A 24728-nucleotide genomic window follows, 5' to 3' on the forward strand; every position below is an offset into this window, starting at 1 on the left:
TTCATGAAAACCTCCAGTGATGGAGCCCCCCACACCTTCTGGAGGGAAGCCGTTCCACTGGCTAATTGTCCTCCCTGTCAGGAAATTTCTCCTTAGTTCTAGTTCTTTCTCCCATTGATTAGCTTCCACCTTTTGCTTATCCTGCTCTTTCATCTTATCCATCCCTTCAATCCATCCATCCATCCCATCCGTCCATCCATCCATCCATCCAGTCCGTCCATCCAAACAACACACGTGGGAGCAGTCTTTGGCTCAATGAGTTGGATCCCCCGTCTCACCGGCTCCAACGGTGGCGATGGCGCTCTCCTGCCCAATGATGTGTTCTCGGAGTCGCTGCTCGAGGGGAAACCGCCGGCGTTCCTCGATTTCTCTCCGGCGCTTCTCTTCCTGGAACTGTGGGAAGGGCAAGGAAAAGAGAGATGCTGGTGACATTCTGGTCTCCCTTTCGCAGCCCTGCCCAGTCTGAGAAGTGGTTGGATCAGAGGGACGCTCCCTGCGGGGGGACAGAGAGATCCCCGGCCACCTTGGAGGGAGCTGCAGGGCTGTTTCCAGGAGCCCCCCAGTCACTCCGTCCCCAGCCCCCCATCTCCCCTGTCCTAGAAGAGGGTGGTGAGCCAGGGGTGGAAAATCAGCTCAGCTTGTTGTAATATAGTTCCTTGTGTAGGTGTGGGTCACCCATGGCCCAGTTCATAACAGGGCATGCGGAGCCACGCTGAACCACACAGGAGAAAACAAACTCCTAAAACCCCATAACATCCTGATAGTTCATAACATAACATCCTGAGATGTGCCCTACCAATGACGCCCAGGATTTGACCATATATAGACAGAACTTCCCTGAGCAGTAGATTAGAAATTGTACTTTTACAGGCTGTTTTTAACCACATGCTATTGCTCCTCCTGCCTTTGTCCTATCTCAATAAAAGGGGCTCTCAGACCCCCGATCTGGGTCGTCGCTCCATCCCGAGAAAGGTCGTGTCCTGTCTTTTCTCCACATTGGCCTCATGGACGAAACACGGGAACATCACATCGGTTGCCCTCTAGGACAAGGCGAGGAGCCGAGGTGGCGCAATGGTTAGGGTGCAGTACTGCAGGCCACTTTAGCTGACTGTGATCTGCAGTTCAGCGGTTCAAATCTCACCGGCTCAAGGTCGACTCAGCCTTCCATCCTTCCGAGGTGGGTGAAATGAGGACCCGGACTGTGGGGGCGAGTTGCTGACTCAATTTGCTAAAAAATTTGTAAACCGCTTAGAGAGAGCTGAAAGCCCTATGAAGCGGTATATAAGTCTAATTAATAAATAAAAATTAATAAATGAGGCTCAAGAGCCTCAGGCACAGGGCACAATCCAGAATGCTCTTGGCCTGAACAGAGTGGAAGTCAGATTGAGGTGCCACCACACGGATCAGACCATTTACATCCGGGGGCCCCAACCCGTGCCGGGGTCTGTTAGGGACCGGACCACGCAAGCAGCGGGTGGGGACGCGAAGCTTCGTCTGCGCATGTGCAGGAAACAGGTTGTGTGTGTGGAAACCCCCCCCCCCCACAAGTCTTTAGAAAAATGGTCTTCCGTGAAACCGGTTCCTGGTGCCCGGATGGTTGGAGACCCCCTGATTTACATCATTTGGATGATGCCATAATATGGGTAGTCCTTAAGTTATGACTTCAATGGAGCCTGCTCATTACAGGCGTTCAGTTGTAATGGTTGTAAAACGGGTTGGGCCGTGTGACCAATCTGATCTTGTGAAGTTTTATTTACAAGGGTAATTAAAAGTGAATCATCAGACTTGGAAGTGCGAGTGATTAAGCAAACATGGTGGTCGTAAGTGTGAACCCCCTTCTTTGTTTTTTTTTAAATAATTTATTTTCTTTTATCAATTTCATATATACATTCACAATTATATGATCTCATAACTGTTATTAATAATATGTATTTATAACAATTTTTCCCTACTGTTGACAATATACTTGAAGATTGCTTTTTTATCATCCCATAGATCCATCTTATCTTACAACGGTCCTACTTCTTCTTCCCTCCCTCCCTCGTTTCTTCTCTCCTACTCCCCTTCCTTCCCTCCCTCCTTCTCTCCTTCCCTCCTTCCTTCCCTCCTTTCTTTTCTCCTTCTCTCCTTCCTTTCCTCCTTCTTTGCTACAGTTTTAGGGTTAAGGCGGGCCCTTGTGGCAGAGTGCTTCAATCGCGGGACCGAGGGGATACCTGGCCCAAAATTCAAATTCAGGCCATAGGTTCCCCTTTTCAGGTAGGTGATAACTTTTACGACAATTTTTTTTTGCAGCGATCATTAAGCGAATCACTGCGGTTGCACTCGGCCGTTAAGCGAAGATGGCGGTTGTAAGTGCAAATCCACTGCTTGCCATGGGCGTGGTTTTGCTGAAAGCCAGGCGTGCCGGGGGGGGGGGCGGCGATCACGTGATTGCAGGGAGACCGTAACTTTGAACTGTCGCGAAGTAAGCGGTCGTAAGTTGAGGACCACCTACAATCAGCTCAAGGTCTCAATTAACCAGTGGAACAGAAGTTGCCTCCGGAAGTTGTGGGAGCTTCGTCCCTGGAGGTTTTGAAGAAGAGAGGCTGGATTGCCATTTTGTCAGAAATGAGGTGGGGGGGTCTCCTGCCTGAGCAGGGGGTGGGACTACAAGACCTCTAAGGTCCCTTCCGGCTTCTATTCGGATTCTTCTTCCCCTTTGCCCAGTTCTCAAGGTCAGCTGCAGGGGTTCAGTGACGTGGCACGTCAGAATCGCAAGGAGACCCCCTGCAGCAGATATGGCCCTGGGCCTTAGGAGGGAGGTTTTAAGCAACCCTTAATCTCGATTTGCAAAGCGCAGTTACACCGTTCGGGGTAATTTTTCCTCCTGCTTTAAGCCGTTTCTGTGTTCTTTCGGGGTATGAGGCTTTTCCAATTTCGGCAGGATGCATAATTTATGCGTAACTGGGAAATTTTATTTTGATTACTGATATTGAACTCATTTGTACTGCAGGCCAAGTTTCGCTTCTCCTTTTAATATAAAAGCGTATAAACATCACAGATATAAACAAAAACATTCACTCGTGGACAGGAGGTGGATAAATACCCATAAGAAACTGTGGGCTTCTGGAAGCAGATGACCAAAGGCCATTGTGTCACTGTGACTGCAGGGACACAACATTCGTCTGCAGCCAACACCAAACCACAAAATCTGTGTTCAATAGCCCTTCCCTACCCTGGTGGCGCCTTTTCGTCCAGCTGGGCAAGGATAAATTTATCTACATCTATCTACATCCTGGCATTGGCAGCCCCGAAGTTTTAAGCTTCGTGTGCCCAATCCAGCAACAGGCGGGCCAAAACTTCACCTGTGCCTCCCACAGCTTTTCCGACTCTCCAAAACGAACGGGAGGAGAGAAAAAAAATCTATTCACACCAAACTCACTGCCCCAAGTCCTTCCAAAGGGTTTGTGGTAGGCAAAAGGGGCTTCATCCTTGGCCAGGAAAGGTATCGTCTTTCTTCCACGGGGGGATAATTGCACTCTTCAAAAACGGTCACAGCCGGCGTGGTCTTTGATTCACAGTTGGCTGAATGATCTGACCCAACAAGGCAAGGTTGTCCTTTCCACCTTTCCTTTGACTACACTGGGCTGATCTTCTGGCAGGCGTTTCAGGACCCAACTAGGGAACATCATCAGTGCTAGAGAAGAGTGGGGTCTGTGGAGAAAAGGAGGAGGAGGACTTGGTGCTCTCTGAGCTTGGTTTTCTGGCAGGCGTTTCACGACCCAACTAGGGAACATCATCAGTGCTAGAAGGGAAGAAGGCTTGCAAGAGAGGACTGTGGGGGTCTTTGGTGCTCTCTGAGCCTGGTGGATTTCTGGCAGGCGTTTCACGACCCAACTAGGGAACATCATCAGTGCTAGAAGGGAAGGCAGTTTATGGAGAGGAGGAAGAAGACTGTGGGGTCCTTCCTTGCAGACATTTCACGACCCAACTAGGGAACATCATCAGTGCTAGAAGGGAAGAAGGCTTGCAAGAGAGGATTGTGGGGGTCTTTGGTGCCCTCTGAGCCTGGTGGTTTTCTGGCAGGCGTTTCACGACCCAACTAGAGAACATCATCAGTGCTAGAAGGGAAGGCAGTTTATGGAGAGGAGGAAGAAGACTGTGGGGTCCTTCCTTGCAGACATTTCATGACCCAACTAGGGAACATCATCAGTGGCTAGAAGGGAAGAAGGCTTGCAAGAGAGGACTGTGAGGGTCTTTGGTGCTCTCTGAGCTTGGTGGTTTTCTGGCAGGCGTTTCATGACCCAACTAAGGAACATTATCAGTGCTAGAAGGGAGGAGGAGGAGGAAAATGAGGAGGAGGAAGAGGACTGTGGGGGTCCTTGGTGCTCTCTGGCAGACGTTTCATGACCAAACTAGAGAATCTCATCGGTGTTGGAAGGGAGGACATTCAACCCTGAGCGACAACTATTCTAGAGCCGAGGTGGCGCAGTGGTTAAACGCAGCACTGCAGGCTACTTCAGCTGACTGCAGTTCTGCAGTTCGGCTGTTCAAATCTCACCGGCTCAGGGTTGACTCAGCCTTCCATCCTTCCGAGGTGGGTAAAATGAGGACCCAGATTGTTGTTGGGGGCGATATGCTGACTCTGTAAACCGCTTAGAGAGGGCTGAAAGCCCTATGAAGCGGTATATAAGTCTAACTGCTATTGCTATTGCTATTCTCTTCCATCAATACCTGATTTAATCAGCATTCTCCGTTTTCACCATAAAAAAAGTGCTTTTTCGGCCACAGAACGGATTGTGGGACAGGGAGGTTTTTCCTGTGATGGGAACGACTGTGACCGAAGGTTTTTAAAAAAATAAAAAGCAAAAAAGCCACCAAGCCAATCCGTCGAAAGGGAAGAACCTCCCCCCCCTCCCCAATTCATCCTGATGTTTCAATATGGAGCAATAACTTCCTGGCTGATCCCAAAGGATCCTCCTCGCGGGGCTGAATCCTGGAACTCACGGAGCCTGTCGCTCCCCCCCCAGCCCCCTCGGGCTCTGCATATATCACTGGCCTCCAAGTCCTCTCCCCCGCCTATACATCTCTGTCTCTCTGAATATATAGGCCAATTCTTTTCTCTCCTGCTTTTTTTATGCTTGCAAAAAGCAAACAAACTAAAAAAAAACAAACCCCTCCCATAATGCATTTTGGGGGCTGCTTGCCGGATATATTATCCCAGATGATTGACAGGTGGATTCCGCCAACATTTCACACCAGCTTTTCTCTTTCTTTCTCTCATATAACGAATTCAAGGGCTTTATGCTGAAGCCGACAAAATGGGTGTTTATGGCATGTCAGGATACTATACAGCAGGGGTGTCCAAACTTGGGAACTTGTGGACTTCAACTCCCAGAATTCCTCAGTCAGCCTGGAGAATTCTGGGAGTTGAAGTCCACACGTCTTAAAGTTCCCAGGTTTGGACACCCCTGTTTTAGAGCAAAGGTCCCCAACCGTGGGAACTTAAAAGCCTGGCAGACTTCAACTCCCAGGATTCTCCAGGCTGACTGAGGGATTCTGGGAGTTGAAGTCCTCCAGGAGTCTGCTTTAGAGAATTAGTGGCTGTCGTGGTAGGGAGCAGGATGGACGTAGATCAGTGTTTCTCAACCTTGGCGACTTTAAGTCCTGTGGACTTCAACTCCCAGAATCCCCCAGCCAGCGCAGGTGCGCTGGCTGGGGGATTCTGGGAGTTGAAGTCCACAGGACTTAAAGTCGCCAAGGTTGAGAAATACTGATGTAGATAGTGAGGACAGGCCCTGCTCAACATTAACAGGCTTGGATGCAGGCTATTAAATGCTGGAGTCAGGGTGCATAAAGCAATGCAGAGTGCAAGTAATCCTCGGCTTACAACAATTCACTTAGTGACCGCTGGAAGTTACAGCGCCACTGAAAAGACCTTCACCTGTACGTTTTTCACACTTAATAAGACCGTTGCAGCATTCCCCACAGTCATGTGATCAAAATTGGGACACGTGTCAACTGACTCGTACTTATGACGGTTGCACGATTTGCTTTTCCGCGACCTTCCAACAAGCAAAGTCAATGGGGGAAGCCAGATTCACCTAACAACCTTTGTGACTAAGTTAACAACTGCATCGGCTCACTTAACAACTGTGGCAAGGAAGGTCGTAAAATGGGGCATAGCTCGCATTTGGGCTCGATTATGGTCATAAGTAGAGGACTACCGGTAACATGATTGTTGAGTGAAGCCCCTGAAGGCAGGACAAGACGCAACGGATGGAAACTAACCAAGGACAGAAGAACCCTGGAATTAAGGAGAAGCTTCCTAACAGAGAGGACAATTAGCCAGTGGAACAGCCTCCCACCAGAAGTTGCAGGCGCTCCTTCACTGGAGGCTTTTAAGAAGAGATTAGACAACCATTTGTCTGAAATGGTACGGGGTCTCCTGCTTGAGGAGGGGGTGGACTACAGGACCTCCAAGGTCCCTTCCAACCCTACCATCCTGTTTTTCCAGGAGAGACTTCCATACTGAGGGAGGGGCTGCCCCAGAAAAAGCTCCACCCATCACCTGGCCATTATTTTGTGCAGGTGGGCACAAGGTTGTCAAAAAATTGTGGGTGTTCCATCCCTGTTCTGCTTTTAAGACAGCCATTTGTCTGAAACGGTATAGGGTTGGACTAGAAGACCTCCAAGGTCCCTTCTGTTCTATCCCATGACAAGTAAGAAGGGAGCCCTTCCCACAACGGAAGCCGTCCGTGGAAACTCCTGTTGCTTTGTCCCCTGGGGTGCGAAGACAATGCGGGGATGGGACTAGCAGCACCAGTGCATGAGTCCAGCGGGCATGAGAGCGGCCCATAAATCCTCAAAGGTTTGGGAAGGGGCAGGAGGAACAAGCTCTCTCCACATCTACCTCGGCATCCCCACCCCAAGCGGTGAATTCATCACCCGAGAAGCCGGGAAGAGTTGAAAGATTTTATGTGCTGCGCACAATCGCATTTCCTTCAGCGGTTCCCGTCTATCCACAAATCACAGCATCTCTCTCTCTCTCTCTCTCCCTCCATCCACGGCTGAAGGGTCCATAGACACAAAAACTCTCCTCCAAGCATCTTTTAAGGCAGTGTTACTCAACCTTGGCAACTTGAAGATGTCCGGACTTCAACTCCCAGAATTCCCCAGCCAGCATTCACTGGCTGGGGAATTCTGGGAGTTGAAGTCCGGACATCTTCAAGTTGCCAAGGTTGAGAAACACTGTTTTAAGTAATAAAGAGCTTTCACTTTCAGGAGAAGACCCCGGGGGCTCATCAAACTTGGCAAGACATTGTTTCTCTCCTCCTCTTCCTCCTCCTCCTCCTCCTCGCAGGGATAGAAGGATGCCAGCTCCCCACGCGCTTCTTTTGCCCAAATTAAAATGGGGACGGCTTTAGCCGGTCCTCCTTTGCCCCCTCCCCAAAACCGATGGCCTCTGGATTTTGCAGTCAACCTCTCCCTTGGGTTGATCCCCTCCATTGTATGTGTGGAGGTGGCAAGGAGGAAAGCAACTGGAATTGGAATCCTGTTCACCAGCACGCAGAGATGGTGCCAATTCCAAAAATGAGCCATTATTCTAGAACAGTGTTTCTCAACCTTGGCGACTTTAAGTCCTGTGGACTTCAACTCCCAGAATCCCCCAGCCAGGTATTCCCGGCTAGGGAATTCTGGGAGTTGAAGTCCACAAGTCTTAAAGTTCCCAAGTTTGGAAGCCTCTGATTTAGAGTATAATTTGCATTTCATTTCCCCCCCTGTTGCGTATTATAGGTAGTCCTCGACATACAACCGTTCATTTAGTGACCGTCCAAAGTTATGACAACACTGAAAAATGTGACTTATGACCGTTCTTCACACCTGCGACCGTTGCAGCATCCCCGCGGACTATGTGATCAAAATTCAGACGCTTGGCAACTGGTGCATACTTGTGACGGTTGCAGTGTCCCGTGTGTGTGTGTGTGTTCCTGTGATCCCGTCTTGCGACCTTCCGACAAGCGAAGTCAATTGGGAAGGCAGGTTCACTCCACTTAACATAACAACTGCAGTGATTCACTTAACAACCGGGCCACGAAAGGTTGTAAAATGTGGCAAAATTCACTTAACAAATGTCTCCCTTAGCAACATATATTTTGGTTCCAATTGTGGTCGTAAGCCGAGGACTACCTGCATCTATCTTGGTTTGACATGTGAATTCTCAAAATCTGTACTTCTGAGCACATTTTACAATTTGCCTAACATTTTTGGGTGCCTTCAAGCCTGTGTTTGAAACACGGCATCATCGTTTTACACACGGAAATGGTTGCTTATATGCTACAGCCGGTCATATAAATGTAATAAGTAAAAATAAATAAAACACACGCACATTTATGTCTTGGAGCAACCTGCCTCTACTGTCACCGCAAGCATTCCTTATGAATTTATCCACACACTTAACAAACAACTGGCGCGCTGCTCGCTGCTCAATAGTGAGTTATTTCTAAGCATCCCATCCCACAGGCTGGCCTTTCATCACAGGCAGATACCGCGATGGAAATGTTTTTTAAGTGGTCATTCTTATTGACTTAACATAAAGGTAATGTAAGCGTATAAATACCACAATCAATCAATTTTTTTTCTCTCTCTCTCTCTCCTATTGCATTGAGCAACCAGCTTTCCTCTCTGATACTTTTACACAAAGTATTCCGTTCGATCCACCCTGTCGCATGTTTTCTTCAGATTAATTAAGAAACTGTCTTTCTTGGTGCGCTACTCAAGAGGAAACCTCTGGCCTGTTTACCCTCCCTGGCCAGCTTACAGCCACACTGCTCTTCCCACATGTTTTTAACCTCTTTTTGCTCCTTCGATCAGGATTCTGCCATCCGCATACCCAGGCTCAACTAAAACGCTAACCCTAATGCATGTTTCGCATTCACTCGTACAGGGGAACCCTGCTTTCACTTCTACCAGCACCAAAGATCATTCTGAAGTGCATGTCTAACTTCTAGGGCAGTGTTTCTCAACCTTGGCAACTTGAAGATGTCCGGACTTCAACTCCCAGAATTCCCCAGCCAGCGAATGCTGGCTGGGGAATTCTGGGAGTTGACGTCCGGACATCTTCAAGTTGCCAAGGTTGAGAAACACTGTTCTAGGGTGTTGATATATGCCCTCTAATTTGAGGTTCAAATAATTAACAGAAACATTTCCCCGAGCTAGAAAGAGAGAGATGCCCGCAGGAAACGAATCCCCCAAATCCTCACCTTGGTGGCTGAATTTTTCAAGAGCTTCATGACTTCTCCCTCGCGGGCGTAATCCAAAGGCGTGTGCCCCATTTCATTTCTCTGCAGGGGGTTGGCACCTGGAAAGGAAGAAACGCAACTCAACATCTGGGTGGGGTGGGGGACTTCCAAGGCCCTCTGCTTATGGCCTCATCGTCTCTGGGATGAGGAAGGCTTGAAAGAGGGAAGGACGATGGGACACGGATGAAGGCCAGAGGAGAGAGAGCATCCAGAGGATGGAGCAGGATATCTGTAGCTCAGGGTTGTCGCACGACAAAAAGTTTCGCCATCCCTGGTGCAGGGTCTCCTGCTTGAACAAGGGCTGGACTAGAAGCCCTCCGAGGTCCCTTCCAACTTGGTTATTGTTAAGGCCCACCCCCCCCCCCAGGAAGGGGGGGGAAAGGGCAGTTTTCCTCCATCACAATCCAGAAAGGTACAGAGATGAGCACCTTGGGGAGTGCCCCGTTTTTGCATCAAGATGGGGTGCACATCACAGCCCTTCTCTGAAAGGGGGCCCTGCCTGCTTCTCCCCCTGAAGCCCAGTGGGAGCCCGAGACCCCGGACACGGAAGGAGAAGGGCCCCCCCGAGACCCAAATTAGCCCCTTCCAAGGTCCTCCTGTCTATATTTGCTTACGGAATGAAAAATGCCTGCCATAAACTTCCCACGCAGAGTTCATTCCGCCCCCCCCCGCCCCCCGTCGCCTCCCGTAAAGACCATCCGAACAGGTGACATTATCTATGGCCTGCCAGGGAAGACCGCTCAATAACCTTTTCAAGAGAAAACCGGCACAAAATGAAGCTCCTTTGTGAGGAGACAATGGCCGGGGCCTCCAAGGAAGAGGAGAAAGAAAAGTTTTTTTTGGGGGGGGGAGTAGCCCCTGGGGGCTCCCTTCTCCTCGTCTTCGGAGAACATCGGGACTTCCTCCTGCCGTCAATCTATTAATAAGGGCTCACCAATATTGGTCTAATTCCCCTGTTAATGGCTGTGACGACTTGACTAATTGCTGTAATAATTGATAGACCCACCAGACTCTGCCGGTCGATCCCTACCTCCTCCGATACCCACCCAGGGCAATAAAATATTATGCTTTCATAAATAACTCGGTGGCAGGACACTTGCTGGCCGTCCTGAGAGGCGTGGCCTGACCCCCCAGCCCCCTTCGGTCGCCCTCCCCACTCCTCCGGAGCAGCAAGTGCCTCTCCCGGACGTAGCCAGCCCCACGTCTGCCGAGAGGGGCTCCGGCCTTTGGGGATCCGAGCGGGAGGCCATTCGTCACCTCCCACTAGCTGTCGTCGGCCGAGAATCAACACCTGGGCAACGCCCGGGGGCTCCGCGGGGCGCTGGGACGCCCCCTCCCCAAATCTCGGCACGGTAGGAGCGGGCCCTGACTTATAATATTTGATAAATAGCAGGCCGGCTCACCCCCAGCGTCGGTGCAGCACGACGGAGCCCGAGCAGCTGCCGAAGGTCACTCATTGGGGAAATATGTTTCCGTCGGAGGTATTGGAAAAAAGTTTAAGTGGAGCGACAGCTCTCAATTTTTCAAATTTTATTAACTCCCTCCTCTTCGTCATTTGTCTTGGATTCCTCCAGATTCCGGATCTCGCTGTCAATAGAGGGGCTCGGGGAAGGGATTGTGTGTGTGTGTGGGGGGGGGGAGAACCTGCTGGGAAGAGGCCTGAGTTAGTTAATAACGCCAGGGCGAGGGGCTTGGGGGGGGGGAGTGCCAAGCGGGAAGGAGACCGAAAAGCCCACCAGTGGGTGGGTGGGGGGGAGTCGTCTTCACTGGTGTTTGGCAGTCAAACTGCTAAGCGAACATCCACGTGTGTGTGTGTGTGTGTGTGTGTGTAGGACATAGAAGTGTAATAAAGACACACTGAATGCAGCCTCTCCAGAACACCCATTCTGACTTCAGTGGCAGAGAATGAATGAAGGACAGAGTTGGAAGGGGCCTTGGAGGTCTTCTAGTCCAACCCCCCCCACCCTATAAGTTTCTGACCAATGGCAGACCAGTCTCTATAATACATATAAAGCAATAGCAGAGTTGGAAGGGACCTGGGAGGTCTTCTAGTCCAACCCCCTGCCTAGGCAGGAAACCCTACACCACTTCAGACAAATGGCTATCCAACATCTTCTTAAAGACCTCCAGTGTTTTGGCATTCACAACTTCTGCACCACTGGCGGATTGTCCGAAAGAAAACAGAGAAGACGGTTGGAAAAAATGTCCATGTTTTCTATGCAGCGTTCCCCACTTTGCCCACATTTTACTGCCTGCACCCCGCCCGTTTCCGACATGCCAATGAAACGATCCTTTCTCTCCAAAATCTTTGTTTTCTTGGAATACGTAGCTCAAAAGCTTCACAAAACAAGTTCTAGTCCTGCCATAGGCATGAAACCCAGCTGGGTGATTTAGGCCCGGTGCCTCTCTTTCAGGCCTCCCACCTCACAGGGTTGTTGTTGCGGTAAAAGTAGGTGAAGGAGGGAGTACTTTGCTGCCCTGAGCTATTTAAACAAATAATAAATATGGAATAGATAGATAGATAAGACAGACAGAAAGAAAGAAAGATAGACAGTAGATAGATAATAGATATATTTGTTGTTAGTTGAGAAATTGTGTCCGACCCATCGCAACCCTATGGACCACGTTCCTCCAGGCCTTCCTGTCCTCTCCCACCCTCTGGAGTCCATTGAAGCTCATGGCGACTGCTTCGGTGACTCCCTCCAGCCACCTCCTTCTCTGCCGTCCCCTTCTTCTTCTTCTTTTGCCCTCCATCGTTCCCAGCATGAAGCTCTTCTCCAGGGAGTCCTTCTTCCTTCTCATCAGGTGGCCAAAGTCTTTTGAGTTTCCTCTTCAGGATCTGGCCTTCTAAAGAGCAGCCAGGGTGGATCTCCTCCAGGACTGACCGCTTGGATGGCCTTGCAGTCCAAGGGACTCAATGCAGGAGTCTTTTTCTCCAGCCCCAGAGTTCAAAGGCCTCCATTCTTTGGTGCTCAGCCTCCCTTATGGTCCAACCTTCACAGCCATCCATTGCAACTGGGAAAACCAGAGCCTTGACTAGACGCACTTTTGTTGGCAGGGTGATGTCTCTGCTTTTTAGGATGCTGTCTAGATTTGCCATAGCAAATAGATATATAGTAGATAGATAATAGATAGAGATAGATAGATACTGATAGATAGATAAATAGATGAATACTGATAGGTAGATAGATAAAGAGATAGATAGATAGATAGATAGATAGATAGATAGATAGATATAGATAGATAGATAGAATGTATGTATGCATGCATGCATGCATGCATGTAGGTAGGTAGGTAGGTAGATAGATAGATAGATAATAAGTAGGTAGGTAGGTAGGTAGGTAGATAGATAGATAGATGGATGGATGGATGGATGGATGGATAGATAGTGGTAGGTAGATAAAGATAAATACTGGTAGGTAAATAGATAAAGAGATAGGTAGGTAGGTAGGTAGGTAGAGAGGTAGAGAGATATATAAGATAATTAAATAGAGGGATGGAGATAGATAGATGATAGATAGATAGATAGATAGATAGATAGATAGATAGATAGATAGATAGATAGATAAGATGGATAGATGATAGATAGATAGATGATAGATGGATAGATAGATAGATGATAGATGGATAGATGATAGATAGATGGATAGATGATAGATAGATAGATAGATAGATGATAGATGGATAGATAGATAGATGATAGATGGATAGATAGATAGATAGATAGATAGATGATAGATAGATGATAGATAGATGATAGCTAGATGATAGCTAGATAGCTAGATAGCTAGCTAGATAGCTAGATAGATAGATAGATAGATAGATGGATGATAGCTAGATAGCTAGTAAGTAGATGGATGGATATAAACGTGCAGAATTAGTCAAGATCGAGGGTTGTCTCAGGTAGGGATCAGATGCTGAACCTTCCCACATCAGGACCTTCAAAGGCAAGCACACCTCCCTCCGTGCTCATGAAAGAAATGAAATGCCTTTGAGATATAAAAGCAATCAAGGCGGGATAGAAATCTCACAAAACACACAAACGAAGAAACAAACTCTGAAGGCAAGAGTTGTAGCCATCAAGTTCCAAAGGGCCGCAACCTCGCACGCCTTTCCAACAGCAACTCCCAAGTGCGGGGTGAGCCTGCAGGCCCCGCACTGAGCCACGCAGGTAGGTGTGAGATGTGTGGCGGGAGGAAGAGAGGCGCTGGGAGCGAGAGGAGGAGGAGGAGGAGGAGGAGGAGATGGGGGTGGTGGTGGTGGTGTCATCAGCCGTCATCCCTGACAAGGCTCGACATCCTTATTGCTCTACATGGCTAGTTAAAGTAATAGGAAGAGACTCCTGTCCTCCAGAGCCCTTCTGTGATTGAATTAACATGATCGCCCTTCTTTCCGGTAAAATAAACGCACTTCCAATATTGGGGGGGGGGGAGGCTGCACGGACACTTCAAGAGCAGGTGGGGCTTTGCAGAGCAGAGGAAGAGAGACGGGGGGCTGGAAGAACCTCTCCGCTCTGCTTGCCCCCCTCACTTTGGAGCCCACCACAAGAAACTCCGAGTGAGAGGAGGGGCGGAAGCGTCTCCTCGTGTAGCCACCCCCCCACCCCCCAAAGATCAGGCTCTGGGTCTTCTCTGGTAGCTCTGGGTTGACCTGTGGGCTCCTCGGTGCTCTCTGAGCTGGGTGGTTTCCTGGCAGACGTTTCATGACCCAACTAGGGGACATCATCAGCGCTAGGAAGGAGGGAGGCTTGGAAGAGGAGGAGGAGGTTGGCGATGCCTGTGGGGCCCCTGGTGCTCTCTGAGCTGGGTTGGCGTTTCAAGACCCCAGTAGGTGACATCATCAGTGTTACTTGGGAGACAGGTGTGTGGAGCGGAGGAAGAGGAGGAGGATTGTGGGGTCCTTGGTGTTCTCTGAACTGGGTGGTTTTCCGGCAGAGATTTCACGGCCCAACTAGGGAACAGCATCAGTGCTAGGAGGGAGGGGGATTGATCTAGAAGGAGAGAGGGAAGAGGGGGAGGACTGCGGGGTCCTTCGTGCTCTCTGAGCTGGGTGGTTTTTCTTGCAGATGTTTGATGACCTCACTAGGGAAGCTCATCACTGCAAGAACAGAGTGGTGTGTGTGTGTAGATGGATAGATAGATAGATAGATAGATAGATAGATAGATAGATAGATAGATGATAGATAGATGATAGGAAGTAGATAGTAGATAGATGATAGATGATAGATAGAAGATAGATAGATAGATAGATAGATAGATAAATAGATAGATAGATAGATAGATAGATAGATAGATAGATAGATAGATAGATAGATAGGAAGTAGATAGTAGATAGATGATAGATAGATAGATAGATAGATAGATAGGAAGTAGATAGTAGATAGATGATAGGAAGTAGATAGTAGATAGATGATAGATAGATAGATAGATAGGAAGTAGATAGTAGATAGATGATAGATAGAAGATAGATAGATAGATAGATAGATAGATAGATAGATAGATAGATAGGAAGTAGATAGTAGATAGATGATAGATAGATAGATAGATAGATAGATAGATAGATAGATAGATAGATAGTAGATAGATGATAGATGATAGATAGAAGATAGATAGATAGATAGATAGATAGATAGATAGGAAGTAGATAGTAGATAGATGATAGATAGATAGATAGATAGATAGATAGATAGATAGGAAGTAGATAGTAGATAGATGATAGATAGAAGATAGATAGATAGATAGATAGATAGATAGATAGGAAGTAGATAGTAGATAGATGATAGATAGATAGATAGATAGATAGATGATAGATAGATAGATAGATAGATAGATAGATAGATAGATGGATGATAGGAAGTAGATAGTAGATAGATGATAGATAGATAGATAGATAGATAGATAGATGATAGATAGAGATAGATAGATAGATAGATAGATAGATAGATAGATAGATAGATAGATAGATAGATAGATAGATAGATAGATAAAGAGGTAGGTAGGTAGGTAGGTAGGTAGGTAGATAGATAGATAGATAGATGATAGATAGATAGATGATAGATAGATGATAGATAGATGATAGATAGATGATAGATAGATGATAGGAAGTAGATAGTAGATAGTAGATAGTTGATAGATAGAAGATAGATAGATAGATAGATAGATAGATAGATGATAGGAAGTAGATAGTAGATAGATGATAGATAGGAAGTAGATAGTAGATAGATGATAGATAGAAGATAGATAGATAGATAGATAGATAGATAGATAGATAGATAGATAGATAGATAGATAGGAAGTAGATAGTAGATAGATGATAGATAGATAGATAGATGATAGATAGATGATAGATAGATAGATAGATAGATAGATAGATAGAGATAGATAGATAGATAGATAGATAAAGAGGTAGGTAGGTAGGTAGGTAGGTAGGTAGGTAGGTAGGTAGGTAGATAGATAGATAGATGATAGATAGAGATAGAGATAGATAGATAGATAGATAGATAGATAGATAGATAGATAGATAGATAGATAGATAGATAAGATCCCAGGTGTGCTTCCCAGGGATCCATCTACAGTTTCCCTCTGTTGTGGGGAGTGTAGAGAAACCAACCAGGTGTCTATTTTTTTAAAACTTGTCCTTATTTTATTATAAACCACTATAGCGCAGGTGGCAGAGGGAGCCATATTGGCTGGCACAGCAGCCTTCAGCTGATTTTCTGCCTTCCGGAGGGCCGGGGGGAGGCAGTTTTCGCCCTCCCCAGAAAAGCCCCCCGAGCGCGAAAAACCCCTCCCCGTGCAAGGGTCGCTCGCGCATACGCAGGTGGGTGGGCAGGTGCAGGCAGAGTTTTGGCATCCCTTTAGAACAGTGTTTCTCAACCTTGGCCACTTGAAGATGTCCGGACTTCAACTCCCAGAATTCCCCAGCCAGCGAATGCTGGCTGGGGAATTCTGGGAGTTGAAGTCCAGACATCTTCAAGTTGCCAAGGTTGAGAAACACTGTACTAACCGTTTTATATCTTTATCTAAGTGTCTTGTCTACTTATTTTTTTAGTTTTCTTCATTTCCAAACTCCCTTTCTCTCTCCCCAACCATTAATAAAATACTTCCCAAATCATGTTTGCTCTTTTTCTCTTGAATTCAGGGCTGTCCAAACTTGGGAACTTTAATAAGATGGGTGGATTTCTACTCCCAAAATTCCCCAGCCAGCCAGTCCACAGATCTTAAAAGTTCCCAAGTTTGGACACCCCTGCCTTAATTGCTAATGTTAATCTGTTCATTCTGCACATTCTAATATTCTTCTTATCACCTTCTCATCCATGGGGAATTCTCCACCCCTTTTCCAAAGTTGTGCAAATACAATTCTAGCTGCATTGGGGGGGACGGACACTATTCTTAAAAGCTTTGACATGAGGATAAACCGGTGGCCGGCCAGGCGCGGGTGGCGCTGCCCGTGTCGGCATGCCAAAGCTGATTGGCTTTTACATCCTGGTCTCATCGGAGTTTAATGGCCGATCTGGGGCTCCTGGGTTTGAGCTGGCGGCCTTCGCAGGCAGGAGAGGTCGATACAGCCAGCCTGCAAAATATTGAGCCTCGGCAACGGCAGAGACGATTGAGCTATTTAATCATCTTTTGCAAAATTTACAGCGTGACCGAAGGAATCAATACGGAATTTATCACATTCTCGGGCAAATGTTGAGCGGGAGGAGAGTGGATTCGGGGCAGGACGTGGGGAAGGCGGGCTGTCAGCTGCGGCCGCTTCGTGGGCGCCCCGCCTCCTGAAGGAGCTTTGTGGGGGTGACCCCAGCACCTTCTGGGACTCCTGCTGGAGATTCTCCAAGGGGCACGGACGGGGGATGTCCTGCTCCCGGCCCAAATCTTAAGAGACCAGCCCTTGGAACATCGAAAGCTGGGTCCATGGCGCCAGAAATGAAACAAAATACCTTATAATGGAGCACAACGTAGATGGACTTAGCCCGCACCTGCATAAACCAGGATTAAACCGATAGAAGGGAAATTATTTGTAACTTGGGGTTGGACTGTGGGAGTCCTTGATGATGCTCTCTGAGCTGGGTTGATTTCTTAGAAATGTTTCATGACCCTACTAGGTAACATCATCAGTCTTACATGGGAGACAGGTGTGTGGAACGGCGTGACCCGTCAAAACCGCGCCCGACTAAGCCGCGCCCGATTAAACCGCGCCGCTGACATCATCAACAGGGCGACAACAGCCAGCGCGGAGAAAGAAGGGCGCTTTAAATAGCGCTTTGAAAGCAAGCCGATTCAACTTAAGGTAAGGGTTAGGTTTAGGGTTAGGTTAAGGGTTAGGGTTAGGATTAGGTTAAGGGTTAGGTTTAGGGTTAGGTTTAGGGTTAGGTTTAGGATTAGGTTAAGGGTTAGGTTTAGAGTTAGGTTAAGGGTTAGTATTAGGTTTAGGGTTAGGTTAAGGGTTAGGTTTAGGGTTAGGTTAAGGGTTAGGATTAGATTTAGGGTTAGGTTTAGGGTTAGGTTAAGGGTTAGGATTAGGTTTAGGGTTAGGTTAAGGGTTAGGGTTAGGTTTAGGTTTAGGGTTAGGTTAAGGGTTAGGATTAGGTTTAGGGTTAGGTTTAGGGGGGTTAGGGTTAGGTGTTAATTTTAGGTTTATGGTTTACAGCGTGCTTCTGTCTCCGCGCTGTTGTCGCCCAGTTGATGACGTCAGCGACGCGGTTTAGTCGGGCACGGTTTAGTCGGGCGTGGTTTTGTGGTGGAACCGTGGAGCGGAGGAGGATTGTGGGGTCCCTGGCGTTCTCTGAGCTTGATGGGGTTTTTTTTGCAGACGTTTCATGACCCAACTAGGGAACATCATCAGTGCTAGGAGAGAATAAGAGTTTGTGGAGTATAGAGGTGGTGGAGGATGACTGTGGGGTCATTTACTGTGTTATACCTCATTTTATAACCTTTTTAGTTACGGTTGTGAAGTGACACTGACTTCCCCCATTGCTATTCCCCCACCCCCCCTGAAAAAACTCCTAGTCTTCCCATCATGCATCGTCCCATCTTGGTGACGCTGTTCTACGTTTTCTTAAAAAAATAATCTTAAATGATTGGGTTTTTAATGATTCATTATATTCGTTAAACCGAACGCCTCCCGGAGGCCAGTTAAGAAGCGGGAACTATAATAAATACGTCGGCTCGAAGGGGGCTCTCCGTGTGTGGCCGTCTTTTGTAGCGGGCGTCCTTCTTTGGGGCCGAAGGGGAGGCCCCCTTTGTGTCCTTCTATTCGGCCACGACTAAGTCAACAGCCTCTCCCCCCCCCCCCAAAAAAACAGGCTTAGATGCAAGGGGGGCGGTCCTGGCTACCAACTGAGGCACAGGCTGGCCACTTGTTCGGACCGAGGCTTCCGGAGAGCCTTAAGCCAACTCCTGGCCCCGACAAAAAACAAAACCCCTTTTTATTTATTCACTCCTTCACCTCCAGCAAAATCTCTCAAGGGAGGATTTTCAGTCACAGACCTTCTCTGGCTTGGAGAGCTGCCAGGCCGAGATCTGCAGACCTTGGCCAGGAGAGGCATGAAGCAATGAAGGGAACTAATTGTCTCCTGCAAACTCCACTCCCCTTTCGCTCCTCTTTTATTCCCTCTGGGAGGGGCCATTCACCGTCCACCTGTGGCCTTCCTCCCAAGTCGACCCTTGTTCTTTAGCTGTTCCCTTCGTCTGGCAACTCTGTGCATGCGCACACTGGGAACAGGCTCCCCCTGTTCTTCTGCCTCCCTGATGTTTGACTCCGAAGGCAGCTGATAACTGTCAGACGGCACTGGCCCCCTCTCTGCCTCCGACACAGAGCCCTCCTCAGAGCCTCCCCCAGACTCCAGGACTGGCCCATCTTCCTCCCCAACCTCCCCACTGTCCGAGCCTGCCGCCAGTTCTGCTGGCGAGTCACATCACCACTCCGCCATTCCTCAAGCCAGGAATTGGGACTGAAAATAGCAGTTAGACTTATCTACCACTTCATAGCGCTTTCAGCCCTCTCTAAGCGGTTTACAGAGTCAGCATATTGCCCCCAACAACAATCCGGGTCCTCATTTCACTCACCTCGGAAGGATGGAAGGCTGAGTCAACCTTTGAGCCAGTGAGATTTGAACAGCCGAACTGCAGATAGCAGTCAGCTGAAGTGGCCTGCAGTGCTGCATTTAACCACTGCGCCACCAGGCTGCCCACCGAAGGGACCCCAAAGAAATCTCTGGGGCTTCCGGATCCTGTTAGGGCTCCTGGGCAGAACCCTTATACATTATATCACCAGACATTAATTAAGTTTTTTTAATGCTCTCTCTCTTTTACACTGTGCTTTTAAGAAGCTGGAAACCAGCCAGAGCTGCTGGACAGGGAGATGGGTAGCATATAAATTTAGATCATCATCATCATCAATAGCAATAGCAATAGCAGTTAGACTTATATACCGCTTCATAGGGCTCTCAGCCCTCTCTAAGCGGTTTACAGAGTCAGCATATCGCCCCCAACAACAATCCGGGTCCTCATTTTACCCACCTCGGAAGGATGGAAGGCTGAGTCAACCCTGAGCCAGTGAGATTTGAACCGCTGAACTGCAGATAACAGTCAGCTGAAGTGGCCTGCAGTGCTGCATTTAACCACTGCGCCACCTCGGCTCTTCAATCAATCATCATCATCATCATCATCATCATCATCATCATCATCATCATCATGATTATTTTACTTGAACACTATTTGAACACCATCAGCACTGACAAAAGTCACCACTGGTTTGATTGCAAAAGGCAGTTTTGCTTGGAACAGTTTCCCTCCGGCGACGACATTTGGCACCCAATCAAATAAAAACATCTGTCTATCCCCACATCCTTGTCAGCTAGGTAAAAAATGCCAAATCCAGTCTAAACATCAGGCTGACTGGGCAACCAACCATAGTAATAACAACAGACACCTTGGGTGCAACCCCAAAAACATCTGGAGCAACAGCAATAGCAGTTAGACTTATATACCGCTTCATAGGGCTTTCAGCCCTCTCTAAGCGGTTTACAGAGTCAGCATTATTGCCCCCAACAACAATCCGGGTCCTCATTTCACCCACCTCGGAAGGATGGAAGGCTGAGTCAACCCTGAGCCGGTGAGATTAGAACCGCCGAACTGCAGAACTGCAGTCAGCTGAAGTGGCCTGCAGTGCTGCATTTAACCACTGCGCCACCTCAGCTCTGCAGTGCTGCATTTAACCACTGCGCCACCTCAGACATCGGCCACTGGCACCTGCGAAAGGCAGTTTCACTAGAAACACCTGGCATCTCGCAACCACAGGACGCCCTATAAGGTCTCTTCCAGCTCTGTTATTCTATCCTCCAAAGCACCTGGAGACGGGAGAAGCACCAATGGATGGAAACTAATCCAGGAGGGGACCAAAACATCTGGAACAACTGATTCCCTGACAGAGGAATTAACCAATGGATCAATGGAATGGCTTGCTTCCAGAGGTTGTGGGAGCTCCATCCCTGGAGGTGCTTAAGAAGAGCCTGGACAGTCACTTGTCTGGAATGGTCTAGGCCAGGGGTCTCCAACCTTGGCCAGAGTTCCGAGGTGGCGCAGTGGTTAGGGTGCAGCACTGCAGGCCACTTCAGCTGACTGTTATCTGCAGTTCAGCGGTTCAAATCTCACCGGCTCAAGGTTGACTCAGTCTTCCGTCCTTCCGAGGTGGGTGAAATGAGGACCCAGACTGTGGGGGCGATATGCTGACTCTGTAAACCGCTTAGAGAGGGCTGAAAGCCCTATGAAGCGGTATATAAGTCGAACTGCTATTCCTCAGCCAGCAACTCTGGGAGTTGAAGTCCACAAGTCTTAAAGTGGCCAAGGTTGGAGACCCCCGGTCTAGGGTTTCCTGCCTTGGCAGGGGGTTGGACTAGAAGACCTCTGAAGTCCCTTCCAACCTTTATATTGTTATTCTGGATACTTTGAACACCCTCAAACACCAACCTCTGCCTACCCCAAATCCATCCTAGACATCTGGCGGACTGTGTGACCAGGCGTAAGAGCCCTAATTCTGCACTGCCACCAGGGTGATGACCCAGAAATGCAAACACAGAAGCCCTTCGCCAAGGGGTCAAAAGCTGCCAATGCCTCTGGCCTGGGGCTAAGCCTGCTGCGCATCGATCCTGCCCCCCACCCGTCCAGCCACGGTGCCTTGTGACGTGGGGGCGCCTTCCCCTTCCTCTTGGGGTGCCTTCCCCCAAATGCCCCAGAGCCAGGAGGGAGACAGATCTTTCCATCCCAAACCACGGACGTCCCCGTGAGAATAACCGTCTTGCTTCAAAGGGCGGACGAGTGGGTGGGTGTGATAAAAGCAAACCCAATTGTGGTGGGTGGGGGGCCTGCAGGCTCTCTCATCTCCAATCGAAGGGAGACAAAACCTCTGGATCGATGGAGGGTGGGAGGCCTGGCCAGGCGGGGCGGGACCCTCGCTTGGTCTTCCCCCTGCCTTTCCCCGGGTGTGTCAGTTTGGGTCAGGAGACTGCGGGGGGTTCCGAGCGAGAAGGGGCTTGCCTCTCGCGGTCTGCTGGGCACACACAGACTGACCACAAGGAAGGGTCAAGTGATTCAGCCCAAAGGCCGCCGGCGGGGTGAAGGGTGATGGCGAGGCTGCCTCCAGCCAGGAAGAGGGAGGGAAAGGGGGCTCCGGGTGTTAAGCAGGGAGCTGGCAGGGGGGAGTTAATGCCTTTGGCCCCCAGGGCAGAGCAGCCAGCTCAGGGCACCCTGTGAAAAGGCAGGTGAGGGGGCTGGAGAAAGGAGAGGGAGGGGGGGAGGCTGTATGCCGAAGGCAGGGAGGAAGTGCCTGTGTCAGAGTGCAAATGGCGTTGTCTCTGCAGAGGGGCGGAAGGCTGCTGAACAGAGGCGTTAAGCAAAGTGGGGAGGGGGCCCTCGAAGGTTGGGTCTCCAAACAAAGTCCCAGGAATGTGTGCCCTCGGGCTACGACGATTGGGGTCTCCCCCTGCCCCACATGTAGCTTCTTCCTTTGAGAGAACAATGCACAAGCACAAAAATCAACACAGCCCCCACAGAATGCCAGGGGGAGATGATGGATTGCCCCATGACAGGCTAAGGCAGTGTTTCTCAAGCTTGGGGACGTTAAGTCCCGTGGACTTCAACTCCCAGAATCCCCCAGCCAGCTATGCTGGCTGGGGGATTCTGGGAGTTGAAGTCCACGGGACTTAACGTCCCCAAGCTTGAGAAACACTGGGCTAAGGGAAACGGGATGGGGAGGGGGAAAGGGGGTGGTGAGAGACTCCAGGAATGGGATTTTAGGGAGATCCAGAAGGCCACAAGCTGGGATTTGCTAGACAGGGCTAGACTTTTTGGCAAGAGGGGGGCCGCCACCAAAAAGGACCTGTCCCTTGCAATTGCCAGCTGAGCTCACAAGCAGGAGTTTGGCTGGCCAGTCCTGCAGTGTAGGCCGCTTTGTAGGAGTCGTGGCAATCCTTCAAATACCCTTACTGCGTGTCTGAGTGAGTGAGCGTGCGTCCGTGCGTGTGTATCCAACCTTGGCAACGTGAGGACTTGTGGAGTTCCTGGCTGGCTGGGGGATTCTGGGAGTTGAAGTCCACAAGTCTTAAAAGTTGCCAAGGGTTGGACACCCCCTGATTTAGAGTCATGCCATTTCTGAGGACCTTCTGACTGTCCTCCTTGATGTCCTAGCTGGACTTTCCCCCAAATCCTGCGGGTCAACCCATTGGACGGGAAGAATTTCAGGGAGAATCTGTAGTAAAATCGAGGGAACGCTGAGGAAGAAGGGAGAATCTGGGGAGCCGGACCCTCCACAGGGCCTGCCCCGAAAGGTTAGGCGCTTCTGTCAGGGCTGCAGATGGTTCATTTTGGGGTCTTTGGCCTCCCACACTCACATTCTGTTCCACTAGGCGGTTTCCTTCGTGGGGAATTGGGAAGGGGAAGAGGAAGGAGTAGAATGTGAGGTGGCCAAAACAAAATCCCTTTCTAGAAAACCAAGGTCATCCTTTGGCCTGCCACACTTTCTATTCTTCTGCTGTGCCTTTTCTATGGTGGGAAAATGGGATTGTACGGAGTTAGATGATATGTAGCCATAACAACATTCTTCTTAGAAAGCCAAGGTCATCCTTTGTCTCTGCACCTGACCGGAACTGGATGGGTGGAAGCTGCCAGCGTGGCAGTGGGAGATTGGACCGTGGGATGGACAGGTGGGGTGGAGGGGGGGAAAGATCTTGAACTTTCAACTGGGTGGGGAAAACCGGGAAGCTTTCAGATTCGGGTTTTCCCAGATGTGCCAACATGGCTCTCTTCATCAATTGGAACTTTGAGGAATACTTTGCCTTGGACTCAGATTTAATTTTGGATGCTGTTTGGAACCCTGACAGCTTCCCTGTTTTGAGTGAATCCCTTCTAAAGCGACAGAATTACAGGTAGTCCTCAACTTACAACAGTTCGCTTAGTGACTGTTCAAAGTTACGACGGCATGGATAAAAGTGACTCAGGACTGTTTTCACCCTTACGACTGTCCCAGCATCTCCATGGTCAAAACTTGGGATGCTTGGCCACTGGCTCATATTTATGACGGTTGCAGTGTCCCCGAAATCACGTGCCCCCCTTTTGTGGAGCTACTGGACAAGCCCAGTCAACGAGGAAGCCAGATTCACTTAAGGACTGCGTTACTAATGTGTAAGGATTGCAGTGATTCACTTAACAGCCGTGGCAAGCGAAACCCACTTCACAAATGTCTCGTTTAGGGACGGACACTTCGGGCTCAACTGTGGTGGTGAGTCAAGAATGAAAGGGGGGGGGGTGAAGGGGACAAACCCAGAGAGAAAACTGAGAGAGGCCAAGAGGCTCAGCCCCCCAATCTCTGCAACTGCCAAACCTTCTCTGTTCACCCCAAAATCACCCCCAATTTTCAGGAAAGGGATCCTGGCATCCAGAGAGGGAGAAGATCTGGAGAACTTCCTCTAAGGGGGGGGGGAGAGAGAAGCCAGCTTCCTGCCCGCCGTGGCCCCCTTACCTCCTTCCAGGAGCAACTTGACGGTGGTGTAGTCGTCGGCAAGCACCCCGTAATGCAGGGCTGTGCAGCCCTTGAAACTGGCCCGGTTGTTCAAGCGGTTGTTGAAGTCATCTTCACGCGTGACCAGCACTGCAAAAGGGGGGGTGGGGGAGAGAAAGCTGGTTAGGGACAAAGCCACGCTCTCCGGCTCAAGGGGGCTTCAGTGTGTGTGTGTGTGTGTGTGTGTTGTATGTGTTGTGTGTCAGACACACCAATACCGCTCCCATCAACACACTGGCAGGGAAAGCGCCTAGTACAGGGATGGCTAACCTTTTCATCCTCGCGTGCCGGAAGCGCATGCCCACACTCATTCATTCATTGAATTTCTATGCCGCCCAATCCCGGAGGACTCCGGGCGGCTTACAGAAATGGAAAAAAGAATTAAAAAAGAAT

At 49.2% G+C, this 24728-nt stretch overlaps 1 protein-coding gene across 1 annotated transcript in view; it reads right to left on the minus strand.

Moving 5' to 3' along the window:
- Positions 1–252: 252 nt before the first annotated feature.
- CLPB (ClpB family mitochondrial disaggregase) overlaps positions 253–24728 on the minus strand; it is a 45979-nt gene continuing 21503 nt past the window's right edge. Inside the window, exons 5-7 of the mRNA XM_087722011.1 lie at positions 24297–24425; positions 9243–9340; positions 253–393 (exon numbers count right to left, since the gene is read on the minus strand). Coding sequence (XP_087578137.1) covers positions 253–393; positions 9243–9340; positions 24297–24425 — 368 coding nt within the window. The remainder of the gene's footprint in view (positions 394–9242; positions 9341–24296; positions 24426–24728) is intronic.

This window comes from Thamnophis sirtalis, unplaced genomic scaffold (assembly GCF_051295495.1).
Source record: "Thamnophis sirtalis isolate CommonGarterSnake01/CBP01778 unplaced genomic scaffold, rThaSir2_p1.2 scaffold_8, whole genome shotgun sequence".
Taxonomy (NCBI): Eukaryota; Metazoa; Chordata; class Lepidosauria; order Squamata; family Natricidae; genus Thamnophis; species Thamnophis sirtalis.